General features: G+C 49.4%; 2 protein-coding genes across 2 annotated transcripts in view; one reads left to right on the forward strand and one right to left on the reverse strand.

The window, feature by feature from the left end:
* Window positions 1–12,149, forward strand: part of WWC2 (WW and C2 domain containing 2) — a 147,467-nt gene extending 135,318 nt beyond the window's left edge. Inside the window, exons 21-23 of the mRNA XM_052661316.1 lie at window positions 5,173–5,415; window positions 7,728–7,855; window positions 10,149–12,149. Coding sequence (XP_052517276.1) covers window positions 5,173–5,415; window positions 7,728–7,855; window positions 10,149–10,215 — 438 coding nt within the window. The 3' untranslated portion in view covers window positions 10,216–12,149. The remainder of the gene's footprint in view (window positions 1–5,172; window positions 5,416–7,727; window positions 7,856–10,148) is intronic.
* Window positions 12,150–14,004: 1,855 nt separating this feature from the next.
* On the reverse strand, window positions 14,005–14,670 carry LOC128068371 (claudin-22-like). The gene has a single exon (XM_052661519.1). It carries the CDS (start codon window positions 14,668–14,670, stop codon window positions 14,005–14,007), a length of 666 nt encoding a protein of 221 aa, XP_052517479.1.
* Window positions 14,671–15,054: the final 384 nt, after the last annotated feature.

Raw genomic sequence — 15,054 nt, forward strand, 5'->3', positions numbered from 1 at the left:
AGCATCTTTTAATTTCATGGCTGCAGTCACCATCTGCAGTGATTTTGGAGCCCCCAAAAATAAAGTCTGCCACTGTTTCCACTGTTTCCCCATCTATTTCCCATAGGGTGCTTATATCCTTTCAGATCCTGTTTTTCTCCAGATACATGCCCAGGAGTGGGATTGCAAGGCCCCTGAGCTTTTAAAAACACATACTTTTAGAGAATGATAACACTCTTCAGAGAACTTTTAACCAGAAGTGTTTTATGAATTGAGTGAAGCTGAAAAACAGGGGAGTTACTGATAAACCTTAGTTCCCAGAGCTTCTTGAACCGGATAAAGGTTAATCCTGAAATGTCATTTAGGAGATCATTGTTGATGGCTTTTGAAGTGAGCAGGTGGAGTCTAGTAGACGCGAGTGAAGAAGAGTATTCTGATGTAGGAATTACAGCCCAAGACCTGAAGGGAGCTGAAGGGAGCAGGACGGGCGTCCTGGCTGGGAAGGCAGGGTCCCCACATGAGGCACAGGGTTGGGGGGCTCGTCCACACACCCCTTCCCAGCTCAGCGACACCAGGGAGATGGGCAGAGCTTACACACAAGCACACCCTTGGTTACACACTCACCAGCAGGCTGTGCACACGGGATTCTTTACAAACCCTCCTCGTGCCCGACAGCTGGGAAGGGTTTCTGGTCTTGAAACAGTCAGAGAGGGTGTGTGTCCAGATGATTCTGCTGTCTGTTAGAGTAGAGGTTGAATAAAGGGAATGCTAATAAGATGCTGAAGCTCCAGTACTCCGGCCACCTGATGCGAAGACCAGACTCATTAGAAATGACCCTGATGCTGGGAAAGATTGAGGGCAGGAGGAGAAGGGGGTGACAGAGGATGAGATCGCTGGATAGCATGAATCAATGGACATGAATCTGAGCAAACGCTGAGAGGTGGTGAAGGACAGGGACGCCTGGCGTGCTGCAGTCCGTGGGGTCACAGAGTCAGACACGACGGAGCAGCTGAACAGCACCAGTAGTAAGAGCAGCCGAGAACGTTCCCGCAGGATACACTGGGCGGAGAAGGGGAATCGGAGGAGACAGTGAGCGCCGTTCAGGTCTGGGCGACGGCTCTGAAACGAGAAGAGGGACGGACGGACCTCTCCCTCCCGTCTGTCAGCGCTGTCATCATGCCAGCCCTCCCAGCTGGGACACCTGTCAAACCTGAGTCCTTCTCTCTCGTATCAGGCAGTACCCGTTTTCATGAGCAGTAATTCCTTTTTTTCCATCCCCACTGCCAACACTCTAGGCAGGAAACACCCATCTCATCTCCCTCTGCCCCAGTAGTCCCACCCACCCTGTCTGAACACCTTTCCTCGTGCGGTGTGACCCAGCCCTGAGCATCCCTCCCTGCCTCCCTTCCTGTGACACTGTCTCATGGTTATCTATTGTTTACTGTCTCGTGAAAGTCTCACTCAGTTGTGTTCAACTTTTTGTGACCCCCATGAACTATACAATCCATGGAATTCTCCAGGCCAGAATACTGGAGAGGGTAGCCATTCCTTTCTCCAGGGGATCTTCCCAACCCAGGGATTGAACCCAGGTCTCCCACATCGCAGGTGGATTCTTTACCAGCTGAGCCACAAGGGAAGCCCAAGAATACTGGAGTGGGCAGCCTATCCCTTCTCCAGTGGATCTTCCCAACCCAGGAATCAAACCGGGCTCTCCTGCATTGCAGGTGGATTCTTTATCAACTGACCTATCAGGGAAGCCCTATTTCTATGGTTTTCTATTGTTTACTGTCTCATATTGAGAGGGTAACAGGCAGGAAGGCCAGGGGTCTCCAAAAGCTTCCTGCAAAACTCAAGCTCTCAAGTCTGGAATCAGTGTCTGTCCCAAGACGTACATTGTGTCTCTTCAAGTAAGCTCATAAAGTAAAGTTAGTCCTGTAAAGGCTTCTGTGTACTTTTTGGCTCCTCTGGATAGGCTCGACCACAACTGGTACTGTTCGAATTTCAAGACTGAGGCAAGCCCTCCTGGAAAGGTGCCCTGACTCTCAGCCTGTTCAGTTGGGAGCCCCAGATACAGGGGCAAAGTAAGAGGACAGGAGGGAGCTGAAGGTTTCACACCCAAATCTGTACCCTTAGGACAGAAGTCTGGCATGTTTCGCAGAGAGATAAAGAGCAACACATAGGGCACTTCTACCTATTTCTCTTGTTTTCTATGGAACTGGTCTAGTTGTGAAACAGTATCGTTAAGAAACCTTCAACTGGCCAATGTTCCCCATCTTTCAAAGGATACCCGGCCATTCAGTATCACGGAAGAAGATCAGGCATGTCATTTTAAACCCTGGAGATCAAACTTGTCCCAGCTTTTTTTTTAAGGGGAAAAAAAAAAAAACATTTTAAAGGAGTGGTTCTGGTACTGCTAGCTCCCATCTGTAAGAGAGAAAAAAGCAGCATCCACAGCCATGACTTTTTCAGCCAGAAGCATCCTTCCCTGCTCTAGATGGGGGTGTAGACAGACTCTCCACCGAAGCTTTCCTTCCCTGGTCGGACTTAGTCTGTCCCTTACCGACGCAGGCGTCTTACTCTTCCCTCCCGGTTCTACCTCCGAGGGGGTGGAGATGCGCCAGGGGTAGACCTATGGCACCCCAGACTGACTTGGTTCCCTACCACCAAGACCTTGGTGTGGTTTGCTCTCTGCCCTGATGCCACCGGGGTGGAGCAGAGTAGTTTTCCCAGAACGTTTGCCAAGCTGGGACTCCTAGGGGAAGCATCCATCTTTATTTGCCTCTGCGCATTCCTGAGTATAGTCCTGACCGCAGTAGAAGCAGAGAGTCATAAAGGGATGAACAACAACCGGGATGCCCATTCTGGGTGTCTCCATGCCAGGATATGTGATAGCAAAAGAGGTGGTGGAGGGCTGGCCAGCGAGGAAAAAGTGATTTTTGTCCTTGAGCTCTTAGGACCAGTCCTTCCAGTTCATTTCCACAGATTCCACAAAAGGAGTATCTAGGGAGTTGAGAGTTGGGAGTTGAGCAACTTCACTTTCACTTTTCACTTTCATGCATTGGAGAAGGAAACGGCAACCCACTCCAGTGTTCTTGCCTGGAGAATCCCGGGATGGGGGAGCCTGGTGGGCTGCCATCTATGGGGTCACACAGAGTCGGACACGACTGAAGTGACTTAGCAGTAGCAGTAGCAGGGAGTTGAGACAGACGCCACCAGAGAACCTCCTCGGGTCTGCTAAGAGCTAATGCTACCAAAGGAAGAAGCCCGTTGCACTTCCAATCCGACCAGATCCTGCAGTCCCCGATCTGTGTCCTCAAAAACCTCATGGTCACCAGCGGTGCTTCTGTCCACATAGACAGGAGACGCAGCCGTGACAAAGACTCACGTTCAGGTCACTGGCTCCTGAGGCCAGCAGCCAGGAGAGTGACCTCTAACCTGAGAGACGTTCCTGGAGCTGGAGTTCCGCCTCACTCCCAAACGTGCTCCTGTAACTTTCGGCTCCTAGCAAGGCTAGGCGCTTCCATGACTACCAGGCTTAGGGTCTAAGTAAAAGCACATAGTAATGGCATGAATCACAATCCACTGAAAGTCTGTGATCCAGCAGATTATGTTAGTAGTTCTAATTCCCCACGCAATTACGAAATGGCCCAAGAGACCAGGAAAAGGTGACCGAGGAAGGAAAGTTCGGTGCACATGCTTTGCCCATCTCTGGCCGCTCTCCTAGCAGGGACCTTGGGTGCCTCTTGGCATTGGCAGATCAGTATAAACCCCGACAAGTTTCCCCTTTTAGGGGCTGCCTTCAGTCATTACGAGGCACCGCAAAACCGCAGAGCAGGGCTCATCACTTGCTTCTCGCGGGGCGTGTCATTCATTCTCACAGGCACACTGTAGAGTTAGTAAAGTGGAAAACATGCATACTGAGAAATCAGAGAGGCTAGGTCCCGGACGAGCCCCCAAGATGATAGCCAAACGATGTAGGATTCATGATCTCTGAAGAAGATTTAACTCCAGGACCAGGAACCAGGCTTGATCACTCAAGAGTTTTTATATAGCAGAGTTTTATTTAAGTATAAAAAGCAAAAAAAAAAAAAAGTATAAAAAGCGACAGAGAAAGCTTCTGATACAGACATCAGAAGGGGGACGGAGAGTGCCCCCTAGCTAGTGTTAGCAAGGGAGTTATGTACTTTTTAAATTAGTTATTACAATAAATCAAAAGAATATCTCAAGATTATAAAGATCTTACTAGGCCCACTCCCATAATTTACATTTTAAGATAACAGGATTAGCCAAAAGGTTCAGGAAGGAGAAACTGTCCTCAAGCAGGATACATGTTGTTATATAATCCTTAGTATAGAGTTTAAACTGAGTTGTTTGTTGTGTAATCATCAGTTGGGGACTTAAAGAAAAACAAACGTTTTATGTGACTTAGACTAAGGAATGTAGGGGAAACAAAAAGATGTTTGTCCTTTCCTTCTCCATGAAAATTCCAGACCCCTGTCTCCACTTTGAGAGCCCCAGACCCTTTTCTCCTCGAGCCCCGGACTTCTTATCAACCTGCCTAGGAATTGACTCTCAACATCATCCTCTAAACCAGTTCCTCTAGGTCAGAAATCATGTCTTCTCCTCCTAGTGTTTGTTTTGCCTACAGACCCCCAGCGGGGGTCTTACTCATACACAGTCAATGATTATTTCTTGATAAGTGGATAAGCTTGGCCCCAGAAGGAACACAGTGATTCAGTGGCGAGAGTGGGTGTCAGACAATGGGAAGTGAGGAAGGAGCCAGAGTCGAAGGACGTTGGTTAGAGGAGGGCGTCCGGACCCCAGCTCCACTGAGCTGGGCGTACAGAAGTGATGGGCAAAGGCGTGCACTGCGGGGACACAGGTGCAGGCCTGACTCAGAGTCAGTTCCTCACGACGTATCTGCGGTCTGCAGAGGGCAGCTCTGGGCAGTCAGCTGGTCAGGCTGAGCTCGGCTGCACCCTGGTAACAACTTCAGAGACTGCAGTTCAGGGCAGTACAAGCTCGTTGGCCTTGGCCGTGCGTGCTCCGAGGTGGGCGGTGCCTGGTTCCTGTCTCCCTGGGGACCAGGCCACCACCCCTTGGCCCTCAGCGGCAAACATAGGAGCCCAGGAGCCCTCCTGTCCGGTGACTGCCACTGCAGCGGGGCTGTCGTGTCGTGCTCTAACCCCGCAGGCGGTGTGCCAGCCAGTCCTCCGGAGGGCAGCACCCGAGTGCCCCGTGCGGACCTCCCTGGACCTGGAGTTGGACCTGCAGGCCTCCCTGACCCGGCAGAGCCGCCTCAATGACGAGCTGCAGGCCCTCAGGGGCCTGAGGCAGAGGCTCGAGGAACTGAAGGCCCAGGGCGAGACGGACCTGCCGCCGGGCGTGCTGGACGACGAGCGCTTCCAGAAGCTCCTGAGACAGGCGGGGAAGCAGGTACGCGGCGCCTGAAAGCCTCTTCCCAGTGGAGGGTGCCAGCCTGCACCCCCGCCCCACTCCGGTCTTCACACCCAGCGTGTCTATCCCCGTCGTGTTTCTCCTGCCCAGTGGCAGCCGTGGCATCAGACCGCAGAGAGGAAAGAACCACAGCACACAGGGCATCGGCTTTGGAGAAGGGTCTGCCTCTCCTGAGTACAGGTGCTTTTTCATCTCTGTGTTTACCAGCTCTGCGTACAGGCAGGTCACCTGAGTCATGAGCTTTTCTTTCCCATCTCTGAAGTTTGCTGTCCCCAGCTGGAGACTGTGTCCCTTGTGCGCCTTGCATTCTGGCCACGGAGGTCAGTGAGAACCACTGGCTTCTCTCCTGCTTGCTCTGCAGCCCCACGTCCACTCCTTACACACACGGGGGCACCCCAGTGCACACTCGCACGTGCACACACACTCCTACCCCTTCACGTCCACCTGTCTCCTGCGGTTGGGGATTTGTGGGGTTTTTGGCACTGTGGCCATAAAGTGCCTAGCAGTGAGCGAAGAGCCTGCCAGTTGTCATAAAAGATATGGCTCCCGGGGAAGCCGTGAACAGAAGTCAGTGGCAGAGCCCAGGCTGGCCTTCCTCGTCCGGAAAGCCACCAGGCCTGCAGGTTACCTTCCTCCTTTATGGCGGGAAGTCTGTTTTGCAGCTCAGAATAAAAAGGGAATCAGAATCAGTGTCCTCGTGCACCATACCAGCCCCGTGGGAGGCAGAGCGAGGAGCCGGGACTGTAAATCATCGAGGATCATGTTCCCGCTCCACCCGGCTCCTTAACGTGACTGGAACTAAATCACTGGCCCTCCCTGTGGGGCAAGCCCCTACCCAGTACTCTGAAGGTTAATCACACTCTCCTGAAAGTGAAAAGTGAAAGTGAAAGTCGCTCAGTCATGTCTGACTCTTTGTGACTCCGTGGACTATACAATCCAGGGAATTCTCCAAGCCAGAATACTAGAGTGGGTAGCCTTTCCCTTCTCCAGGGGATCTTCCCAATCCAGGAATCGAACCGGGGTCTCCTGTATTGCAGGCAGATTCTTCACCAGCTGAGCTGTGAGAGAACCCCACCCTCTCCTAAAACCCGGGGCATAACACTGGCTTCCCAGATTTCAATCACAGGACCCTGTGGACGTTAACACTCCTGTACAGTTTGGGGCACCTTTCTCATTTCAGTAGCATTTGCAAAGAACAAGCTCCTAGTCCTACGATTGCTGTTGTATCAGCTTGACTGTAAACCAGACTTTGTCCTGTCTCTTAAGCCTGAAGACCTTATTCTTTGACTCTAAAGTGTATAGCTGCCTGCGTTAATAACAGGAGCCCAGAAGGGTCCCATTGACAGGAGGACCCATCAGCAGGCAACGCCATCAACAAAGCCATTTTCCCGCCTGTCTCCTAGTGCCGACTGCCTACCTCTGGCCTGAGCTGACCTCTCTTGTAAGACTCTGAATTTCGTCACCCATTTCCTTTACTACCCTCACTGCCCCCACCGTGACCAGTGGTCTCCAGGAGGCAGGACCACACTTAAACCTCGCTGCTGGAGCACCCACTTGGGAGGCCATGGGTGCCCAAGCGAGCTTGTGTCCCCAGCCCCCCGGCTCAAGTGACCCCTCCGGAGGCACACTCTCCTCCCTGCCGAGGGCCACAGCACAGCTCATCCTCTCGGGAGCTGGAGGCTCTGTGGAAACTTAGGGGTGGGGGCTTCCCCTGCCCCCCCCACCCCCACCCCCACCCCCTCCCCCGGGGTGTCTGCAGTCTGCTGGGTGAGAAGGACATCACTTTATAAAACTCTCTGAGCCGCACGCCCCTGTGCACTTTTCTGGCACAGTGTGTCAGTTTTATATCAATAAACAACTTTTAAAAGGCGTGAGACAGAAAGAAAAGGTAAGAGATTGAAAGCCTGTTCACCAAAATTTAACGGTAGCTACTTCTTGAACATGGTGCTATAAGTACTTTTTAATTTTTTAATTTTTTTTTGAGAGGGAGGGTTACTAGGAGTTCTAGAGGTAACAAAATGATCCCATATTGCCTATATCAAAAGATTATTTTTTTAATGGGTTAAACCTCCCCCTTGCCCCAACCCAGGGGCTGCTCCCTGTGGTCAGCACGAGGTGGGCTTGCGCGTGTCTTCCCCTCCCCCAACCCCGGACTTGGAGAAATGCGCCCGCGGCCTGCGCTGCCCGCCCCGCTCCTGACGGGAGCCCCGGCAGCTTCCAGGCCTGAGAGCGCGACCTCGGGAGCCTCCGAGTAACGTCCCAGGGGCCCTGTGCTTCCGTTTCCCCGCCAGGCGGAGCAGTCCAAAGAGGAGCAGAAGCAGGACCTGAATGCGGAGAAGCTGATGCGGCAGGTGTCCAAGGACGTGTGCCGGCTCCGCGAGCAGAGCCGCAAGGTGCCCCGGCAGGTGCAGTCCTTCCGGTGAGCGCGGGGACCCCGGGGGGCCCGCGCCTCGCAGGGTCCAGACATGGGACCCGGGAAGGGGCGGTGGGGGAAGGGGACGGAGGGGTAGTGAGGGGGAGTCGGGGGAGGGAACAGAAGGCTGGAAGGGGTGGCAGGCCGGAGCTGGGTGATGTGACTTCTGCTCTTGGACGCACCAGCCTAACATTTCCAGTAGGGCAGCTCAGGGAACCACGGCCTGTAGAAAAGCAGAGATAGAAATCTAGAGCCAGGATTAAGGATCAGGTGGGAGATAAAAATGCCAGCCTGCATCCTACGTATAGTGGTTCCCCAACCAGATGTGGGTCCAGCACCCCAGGAAGGGTGAGAAGGTGACCAGGAGAGGAGATGGTTGGGGTGTTGGAAGAACCTGCCAGAGAGGTGGGGTGGGGGGGTGGTGATTGGTCCTGGTCTGGGGTCGTGGTGAAGGATGTTGTCAAACACAGCAGCAAGAAGAGGATTGACATTCCCTGAACAGAGAGCCATGTGACCATCCAAGGACACTTTCAGTGGAGCGGGGAGGGGGACACAGAAGAGGTGTGGCTTTATTGGTTGTGGGGTGTGTGTGTGTGTGTGTGCATGTGTGTGGGGCGGGAGAGGTGCGTGTGTGTGTGTGGTGTAGAGGAGACTGTAGAAAGCTCCTGGTGGAAGGGGAGAGACCCGAGGAGCGTGTTTGATGGCAGAGGCAGGGTGACATGGAGGGGCTGGATGGGAACGGATGGGGTTTGGTGCCAGAGGGTGAAGTGGGAGGTCAGGGTCGCCTGAGTAAGTCCAGGGGGGTGAGAGGGGATGGGCACATCATGGGCTCAGACTCTTCTTAGTATGCTGCCCTGAAGAGTCAGTGTCTTCCTGTCTCCATTCAGCTCCAGAATCACTCTTGGAACTTGCAGAGGATGCTGCTTGGGGTGACGGGGGGTTGTGGAACTGCAGGGCGGCAAGAGGAACCTTCTCATGCCTTTGGTGCTGTGGTCACTTGGAGAGTAAGAAACACAGTCCAGTTGGGAAGTCATCCAACCCCAGCAGTTACTAACCCCAAAATAAGTTGTAAACACTCCCCAGTCCTTTAGCATCCAGACCCACGCACGTCACCAGGCAGGTTACGCAGACGAGGGAGATGGGCCGGGATAAGGCATCTGCCTGGAGGCCTCCAGGCCAGGGTCCCTCCACGGCCCCGGGGACACTGCCTGAGCTGCTGTCTCACCTGGAATCAAAGGTAGAAATCAGGAATTTGATGTGACCTGTCTCAAGTGGAAACCCTGACAACTAACTCGGGAGTTTAAAAAGCACCATGTAAGCCAAAGACATTTGTTTTCGGAGAGTGTCAAAGCAGAGGTCCCAGTATTGAGGTCTGTCTTCAGTGACGTCATGACCACTTTCACCTGCCTCTTCAATTCTTCATTTTATCTCATGGAATTGAGCAAATGGACAGGACTCTGCACCACAAAAATAGCTCTCCTTCCAGTTTCCTGGGGGTTTTCATGCTTCCTTCCTTCTCTCTCTCTCTCTCTTTCCTTAGACTTGGAGCTTCTCTCCTCAGTCCTTGCATCTTCACCATCGTCCTCAACCATCTAATCTGTATCCCTCCTTATGGCAGCCAGCATGCCCTGCGTGGGGACCCCCTCAGCAGACTGTGTTCCACATGAAGACTTTGTAGAGGATAGACATATTGCTCCTGCCTTGGGTGGCACTGCAACCCTGAAACCTTATTTCTTTAACACTCTGCTGACCTCTGAAGACCATCCCACCCCCTTGTTAGTCACTTTGTGCCTCTAAGGTTGTTTCCACCATACTCGCCCCTGCCCAAGTCGGATTCGGGCGGATCTGCCTTTACAATGGTCAGGCCCCGTCTCTTCTCCCATCTCGTCCCGGTACCCATCACTTGTTAAGTTGCCCCCGACCTTAGCATGGTATTGAGTTTGAAGAATTTTCCCAGGAGCATCTACTTTTCTGTAAGGATTCTGGCCTCTGGAATTCTCTGCCCCCTGCTCGAGAAACACGCAGGCCTAGACTGACACCCCACCCCCCGGATAATTTAAAAACTGAGGTTGGAAACGCTGGAAGGACCTTACTACCTCTGTCCACAGAGTTGCTGCTGTCCCTCAGGTCCTTCGGACAAAGGGGAAGGCAATCTTGATTTTAAATGGAGTTCTAGCTAAGGACAAAAGCTCCCATCCAGGCCCGTAGAGACACTGGCATCCTTGGGACTGTTTCTCTCGGGCCCAGAGCATTTTCAGCATCCTGTTTAAGCTGGTGTGTTTCTCACCCCTGGTTCCAGGGAGAAGATTGCCTACTTCACCAGAGCGAAGATAACCATCCCGTCCCTGCCCGCTGATGACGTGTGACCACATCGCCGATGAGCTCGTGTTTTCCACCTCTTCGTTTCTTAGGGAGGGCAAAAGACTGAACATGTGTCTTGTTCGGGATTTTGTTTTGTAATATAACCGTCAACTCTTAAAGAGCTTTTATTTCACATCAGATTTTCAAACATGTTAATTTGTAAAGTACCTTGAATATAATTCTTATTTGTTTAAAAAAAGAGGAAAAAAAATCAGATAACCAAAACAGGATCACCCAGTACCCAAATGTACAGTATTGCCAGTGGGCTTTATTTTGTAGAAATGGAATAGAGGCAGGACCGCACGTGTATCCCACTGGACCGACTGCTGAGAAATAGCTTGGTTTAGCAGAAGGCGGTTTCGCGTTTCCTTTGTCCTCCTCTGAGCCACCATGAGGCTGGCAGCTGGTGACCCTGGGTGCCTGAGGGCGGCTCCTTTCACGGGAGCAGGAGCCTCAGTGCGGGGTCCCAGGTCCACGTGGGACAGAGGGCACGTTCATCTCCATCACCTCTGTCGGAACACCATGTCCTGAGAACAGCTTCCTTTTTGTCCTTTTCTATGTGTCTAAAGAAAATAAAAAACAAAACGCTGAGTATAAGAAGGTAAGGATGCAAAGGAGCCGTTCTCCTGGCAACACTTCACATCTCGTGACGTGTGTCTTTAAAGGCAGGGAAATGCAAGGGGAAGAAGGCCAGTTCGCCTCCAACACAACAGAATCAGCACATCAGTGAGCAGCCGCTGCTTCTCAGTCAGCGTGAGCGTAAGTGTTCACACCCGCGTGTCAGGCGTGCACCAGGCGGGTTGGGTGCGAGGCATGAGGGTGGTACCCGGTAGAGGAAGGTGGGGGCCCGGGGCTTGGAGGAACGGCGGTGCCGGCGAAGGGAGACGCGTCAGCCTCATGCGGTGCAACTGGGAGCAGAGGAAGGGATGTCTTGACTGAATCGGGGTTGCCAAATACTTCAGTAAACAGATTTCATCAAACATTTACTAGAAGTTACTTTGCAGCCGTCATTTTTAGGGAATCCTGTCTGTAAATTGTGGTAAACTGTTAGGATGCAAAGAGAAGAGAGTGCCTGGGAAGATTATTAAATTGAAATAAAGGCTGAGTCACTTGTTAAAAAAAAAAAAGTATATTCCAGACGGACAAGATGGAAACCAACTAAAGTTCCCTCCGGTGGAGAATGTTAGCTTACCCAACTCAAGCACTTCTTAAACAAATCCCCAGTGTAGTCCTGCCTGCATACAAGGCTTTTAAAATAAACAGTTTTTGTGCAAGTTAAGCCATACTTTCTACCCGGTCTGTAATACTGGAAGAGGCAGGGTTTGGTGAGCCACCTTAGGTAGCAAGTGAAATCAATTTTTTTTTTTAAGAGATGAAAAAATTATCTTAAAGGAATGGGTCTCATAAAAAAAGAAACATCAGTTCTCTTCCTAAGCTAGAATCCTCATTGGTAAGAATTTATATTTGAAAGAAATTACACATGTTTTGGAAAGTTCATTTTTTCAGAATCAGAATTCAAATCAAGCCATTTCTGAGCCTAGAACTGGAATGACTTTTCCTAAGTGTCCCCACCGTTTATGTACAAAAGTCTCTGAAGTGATAACTGGACGTGACAGTACTTTGAACAAAAACCAGCCTCGTGAATTGACTAAGCACAGTCCTCGCAGGCAGCCCAGTTCATCCTATTAGGTGACCGAGGAGAACCGGAGAAAGAGCACCGGTCTTCCTTGTCAAGGTCAAATGTGAAAAACAGAAGTTTATTTAATGTAGAGTTAAATGAAGGTCAGCTGTCTTCAGCTTCTCAGTTTGACCATGAAAATGTTTATAGGATTATGTGTGGTTGTACCGTACGATTTTATTTTCTTCATTTATTTATTTACGGTCTTATTTATGTTCTGTTTAATATATAGTTTGGTTCTGGCCATCTTAAATGTTTGACATAGAAGAGGCTATATTGGAATATTTACAGCTTTATAAATTCCATCAGATTAGCTGTTAACTTTTTGTACTACACAAGAGTTTCAGACAGGCATAAAAGAGTAAAAGCTGTCTCAGGCTGGTAGTTAGCAGTTGTATGCAAGATGCTTCGGTCTTATTTTACAGCATTTGCTCATTTCTAACATGAAAGACAAACTTATTTTAATATAATCCTTTTTCACACTTTAAAAATCAGCAATAGTGTTATGTATTTATAGGCAGCTTTTAACAATCCTGTCGTATTTGTACTAACCCAAATGATTCACAGTGACAAAACATTTTAATAACTTGATCACAAAACCATCTGGACAACATGAATTTTAATATTATAAATACTATTTTTTAAAGGTAGAATTTATTCTTCACAGGGTAAAAAGAATGTAATATTTAGTTCTCAAGTTTGAATTATCAGTATGTTATTACAATTTTGTATATCAGAATCTAAGTGTTACAGGTACAAAAAGAATATTGCTAGCCAAATGAACAAAGTTTAGCTGAATCTCTGTAGCATGCAAATCAAATAAATTTAAAATCTTTTTTGGTATTACTTTATATTGTATTAAATATCGAAAGCTCAGGACTGAAACTAAATATTTAATCAGGTTAAATTCTGAATATGTTTCTGTTTTAATTTGTCTTGTTTGTAAAAGTATGCAAATACATCACATAGATTAACTCTGGTTTCTGCACTTTTCATGTGTTCGTGGATGGGAAAAAAAATTCAGTGTTTTTTTTTTTAAAACAAAGATACATATTGCCTAATACTTTATTTCAGTGTCTTTATTGTTCACTTAATTTTCCTGACTGGCACAAACACAAAAGTTTACTCAAACTATGTAACAAACAAATATAAAATCTTTCAGGAAGAATTCCTCAAGCCCACACTTGTTGTGAATAGCTATTGGCTGGACCATATATATCAATGATTCTTTTAAAAAGGGGCCTGGGGAGGGGTGGTGCTCTGCCCACAGCCCCCGGTCCTGGCCCACAGCGCCCCTGTGCCTGCTCCATCTACTCCAGAACACGGGGCACAGAAGCAAAAGCATATCTGTGTGGTAGATTTTTACATGAATCTTTAAACCTCCAGGCTGCCCTGTACTTCAGACGGTCTCCAAAGAGGCACTGAGCTCTACAATTAAAAAGGAGATGGTGTGTCCCCCATAGGCATCTCTCATGCTTTCAGACAACCAGCGATTCTTTTAGTATAATCAGACAGCCAGACTTCTGTTGTTTAGTTGCTAAGTTGCATCTGACTCTGCCACCCCATTGACTGTAGCCTGACGGGCTCCTCTGTCCGTGGGATTTCCCAGGCAAGATACCTGGACTGGGTTGCCCTTTCCTCCTCCAGGGGATCTTCCCAACGCAAGGATTAAACCCATGCGATTCTTTACCACTGAGCCACCAGGGAAACCAGACTTCTAGTTTCAGTATAACATGATTTTAAACACTTAAAAGAAGTCAGTGATTCTCAGTAACATTTTCATTTGCCAGGTGATTTTATCTCTATGAATAACACCTTCAAAAGATGTGTAGGTGCTAATATAATGTTTTATTGACCAGTTCCGTGCAGTCACTGAATCTGTTTTAAAATTGAGAAAACCCATCCCCAGTAATGAGTATGATAACTATTAAGTCTTGAATGGTTTTGGTCTCAGAGTAGAAGAAAATAATTTACCACCTTAGAAAGAAATGACAGTTTCAGAAACAACAAAGGAAAATGCATTTTAGAAAATGGAAAGCATAGTGAATGGGTGACCGTGTAACCAGGAAATCCTACCAAATCATCCGAGGAGGAGACACCACGGACCCCTTCTGGCTTAGAGTTTCAGGTGAGTGGTTTTCATCTCCAGATGTAGACGGTGAGGCTGCGTTTCTGCCACTGTGTAGTGGCCGGAAGCCAGGGGAGCCTGGGTCCTGCAGGCAGCCCAGTTCAGCAGACACCCTCCTAGCAGGAGAGAAAATCCAGCAAACCAGCCGATAAAGAGGGCCTCTCCAAACTCCCACCTGGGCACAATCTCGGGGATGCGCTCGTCCCAGAACTCCTGCACTGTCACGTGGGCCACCCAAGAGACGGGAACGAGGGCTGTGACGCCCGCTGTCCAGAACAGAATTCCTCCCAGGATCAACAGCCGCTTCTTGACGTCCCACTGTGTCTCTCTAGTCCTCAAGCAGTCCAGGCCAAAGCCCGACACCAGCAGGCCCAGGAGCCCCAGCCCATTCGAGAGGAACATTAAAACCCTGGAGATCCTGAGCTCAGCAGGCAAACCCAGGAAAGACTCGAAGTCCTTGCACTGCATCCCCACTTCCTCCTGGACGACACAGGCTTGCCAGAGCCCCATGGTCCAGTTTTCCATTTCATTTAAGTCCAGGTTGAAATTCTTCCATTGCGGCAGGTAGTTTGTAAGACAGGATAAAACCCATCCCAGCAAGGATAATGAAATTCCAACTAATTGTACCACCGCCCTAAACACTAAAGCCATCATAAAATCCTGCGACCTTAGCCAGGCTCACCCCTGTCTTTCAGTGGCTGTGAAAAGTGTGACACTTGTATTAATATTATCACTTGCAGAGCTCAAAACGATTTTTTCATTGTGTATATAGGAGGATTCTTGCCAGAGTTGCTATTGTTCGATTCTGTGTTGAATAGATTTCAGAAGGATAGGGAAATAATTTTGCAAACCAGTCATGCCAAGGTGTGGCCAAGATCATGTTCACGTCCTATGGACTGCATTTCTTAGTGTGCAGTTTGTCCCCAAAATAACATGAACTGGTAATAACCCTCTCATTGTGAACGTATAAATGGTTCTCATGTTCCCAAACTTTCTGGTAAGTCAAAGAATTAAGAAGTCTCCAGGCAAAATGTTTCA

Source organism: Budorcas taxicolor, chromosome 24 (genome assembly GCF_023091745.1).
Source record: "Budorcas taxicolor isolate Tak-1 chromosome 24, Takin1.1, whole genome shotgun sequence".
Lineage (NCBI taxonomy): Eukaryota > Metazoa > Chordata > Mammalia > Artiodactyla > Bovidae > Budorcas > Budorcas taxicolor.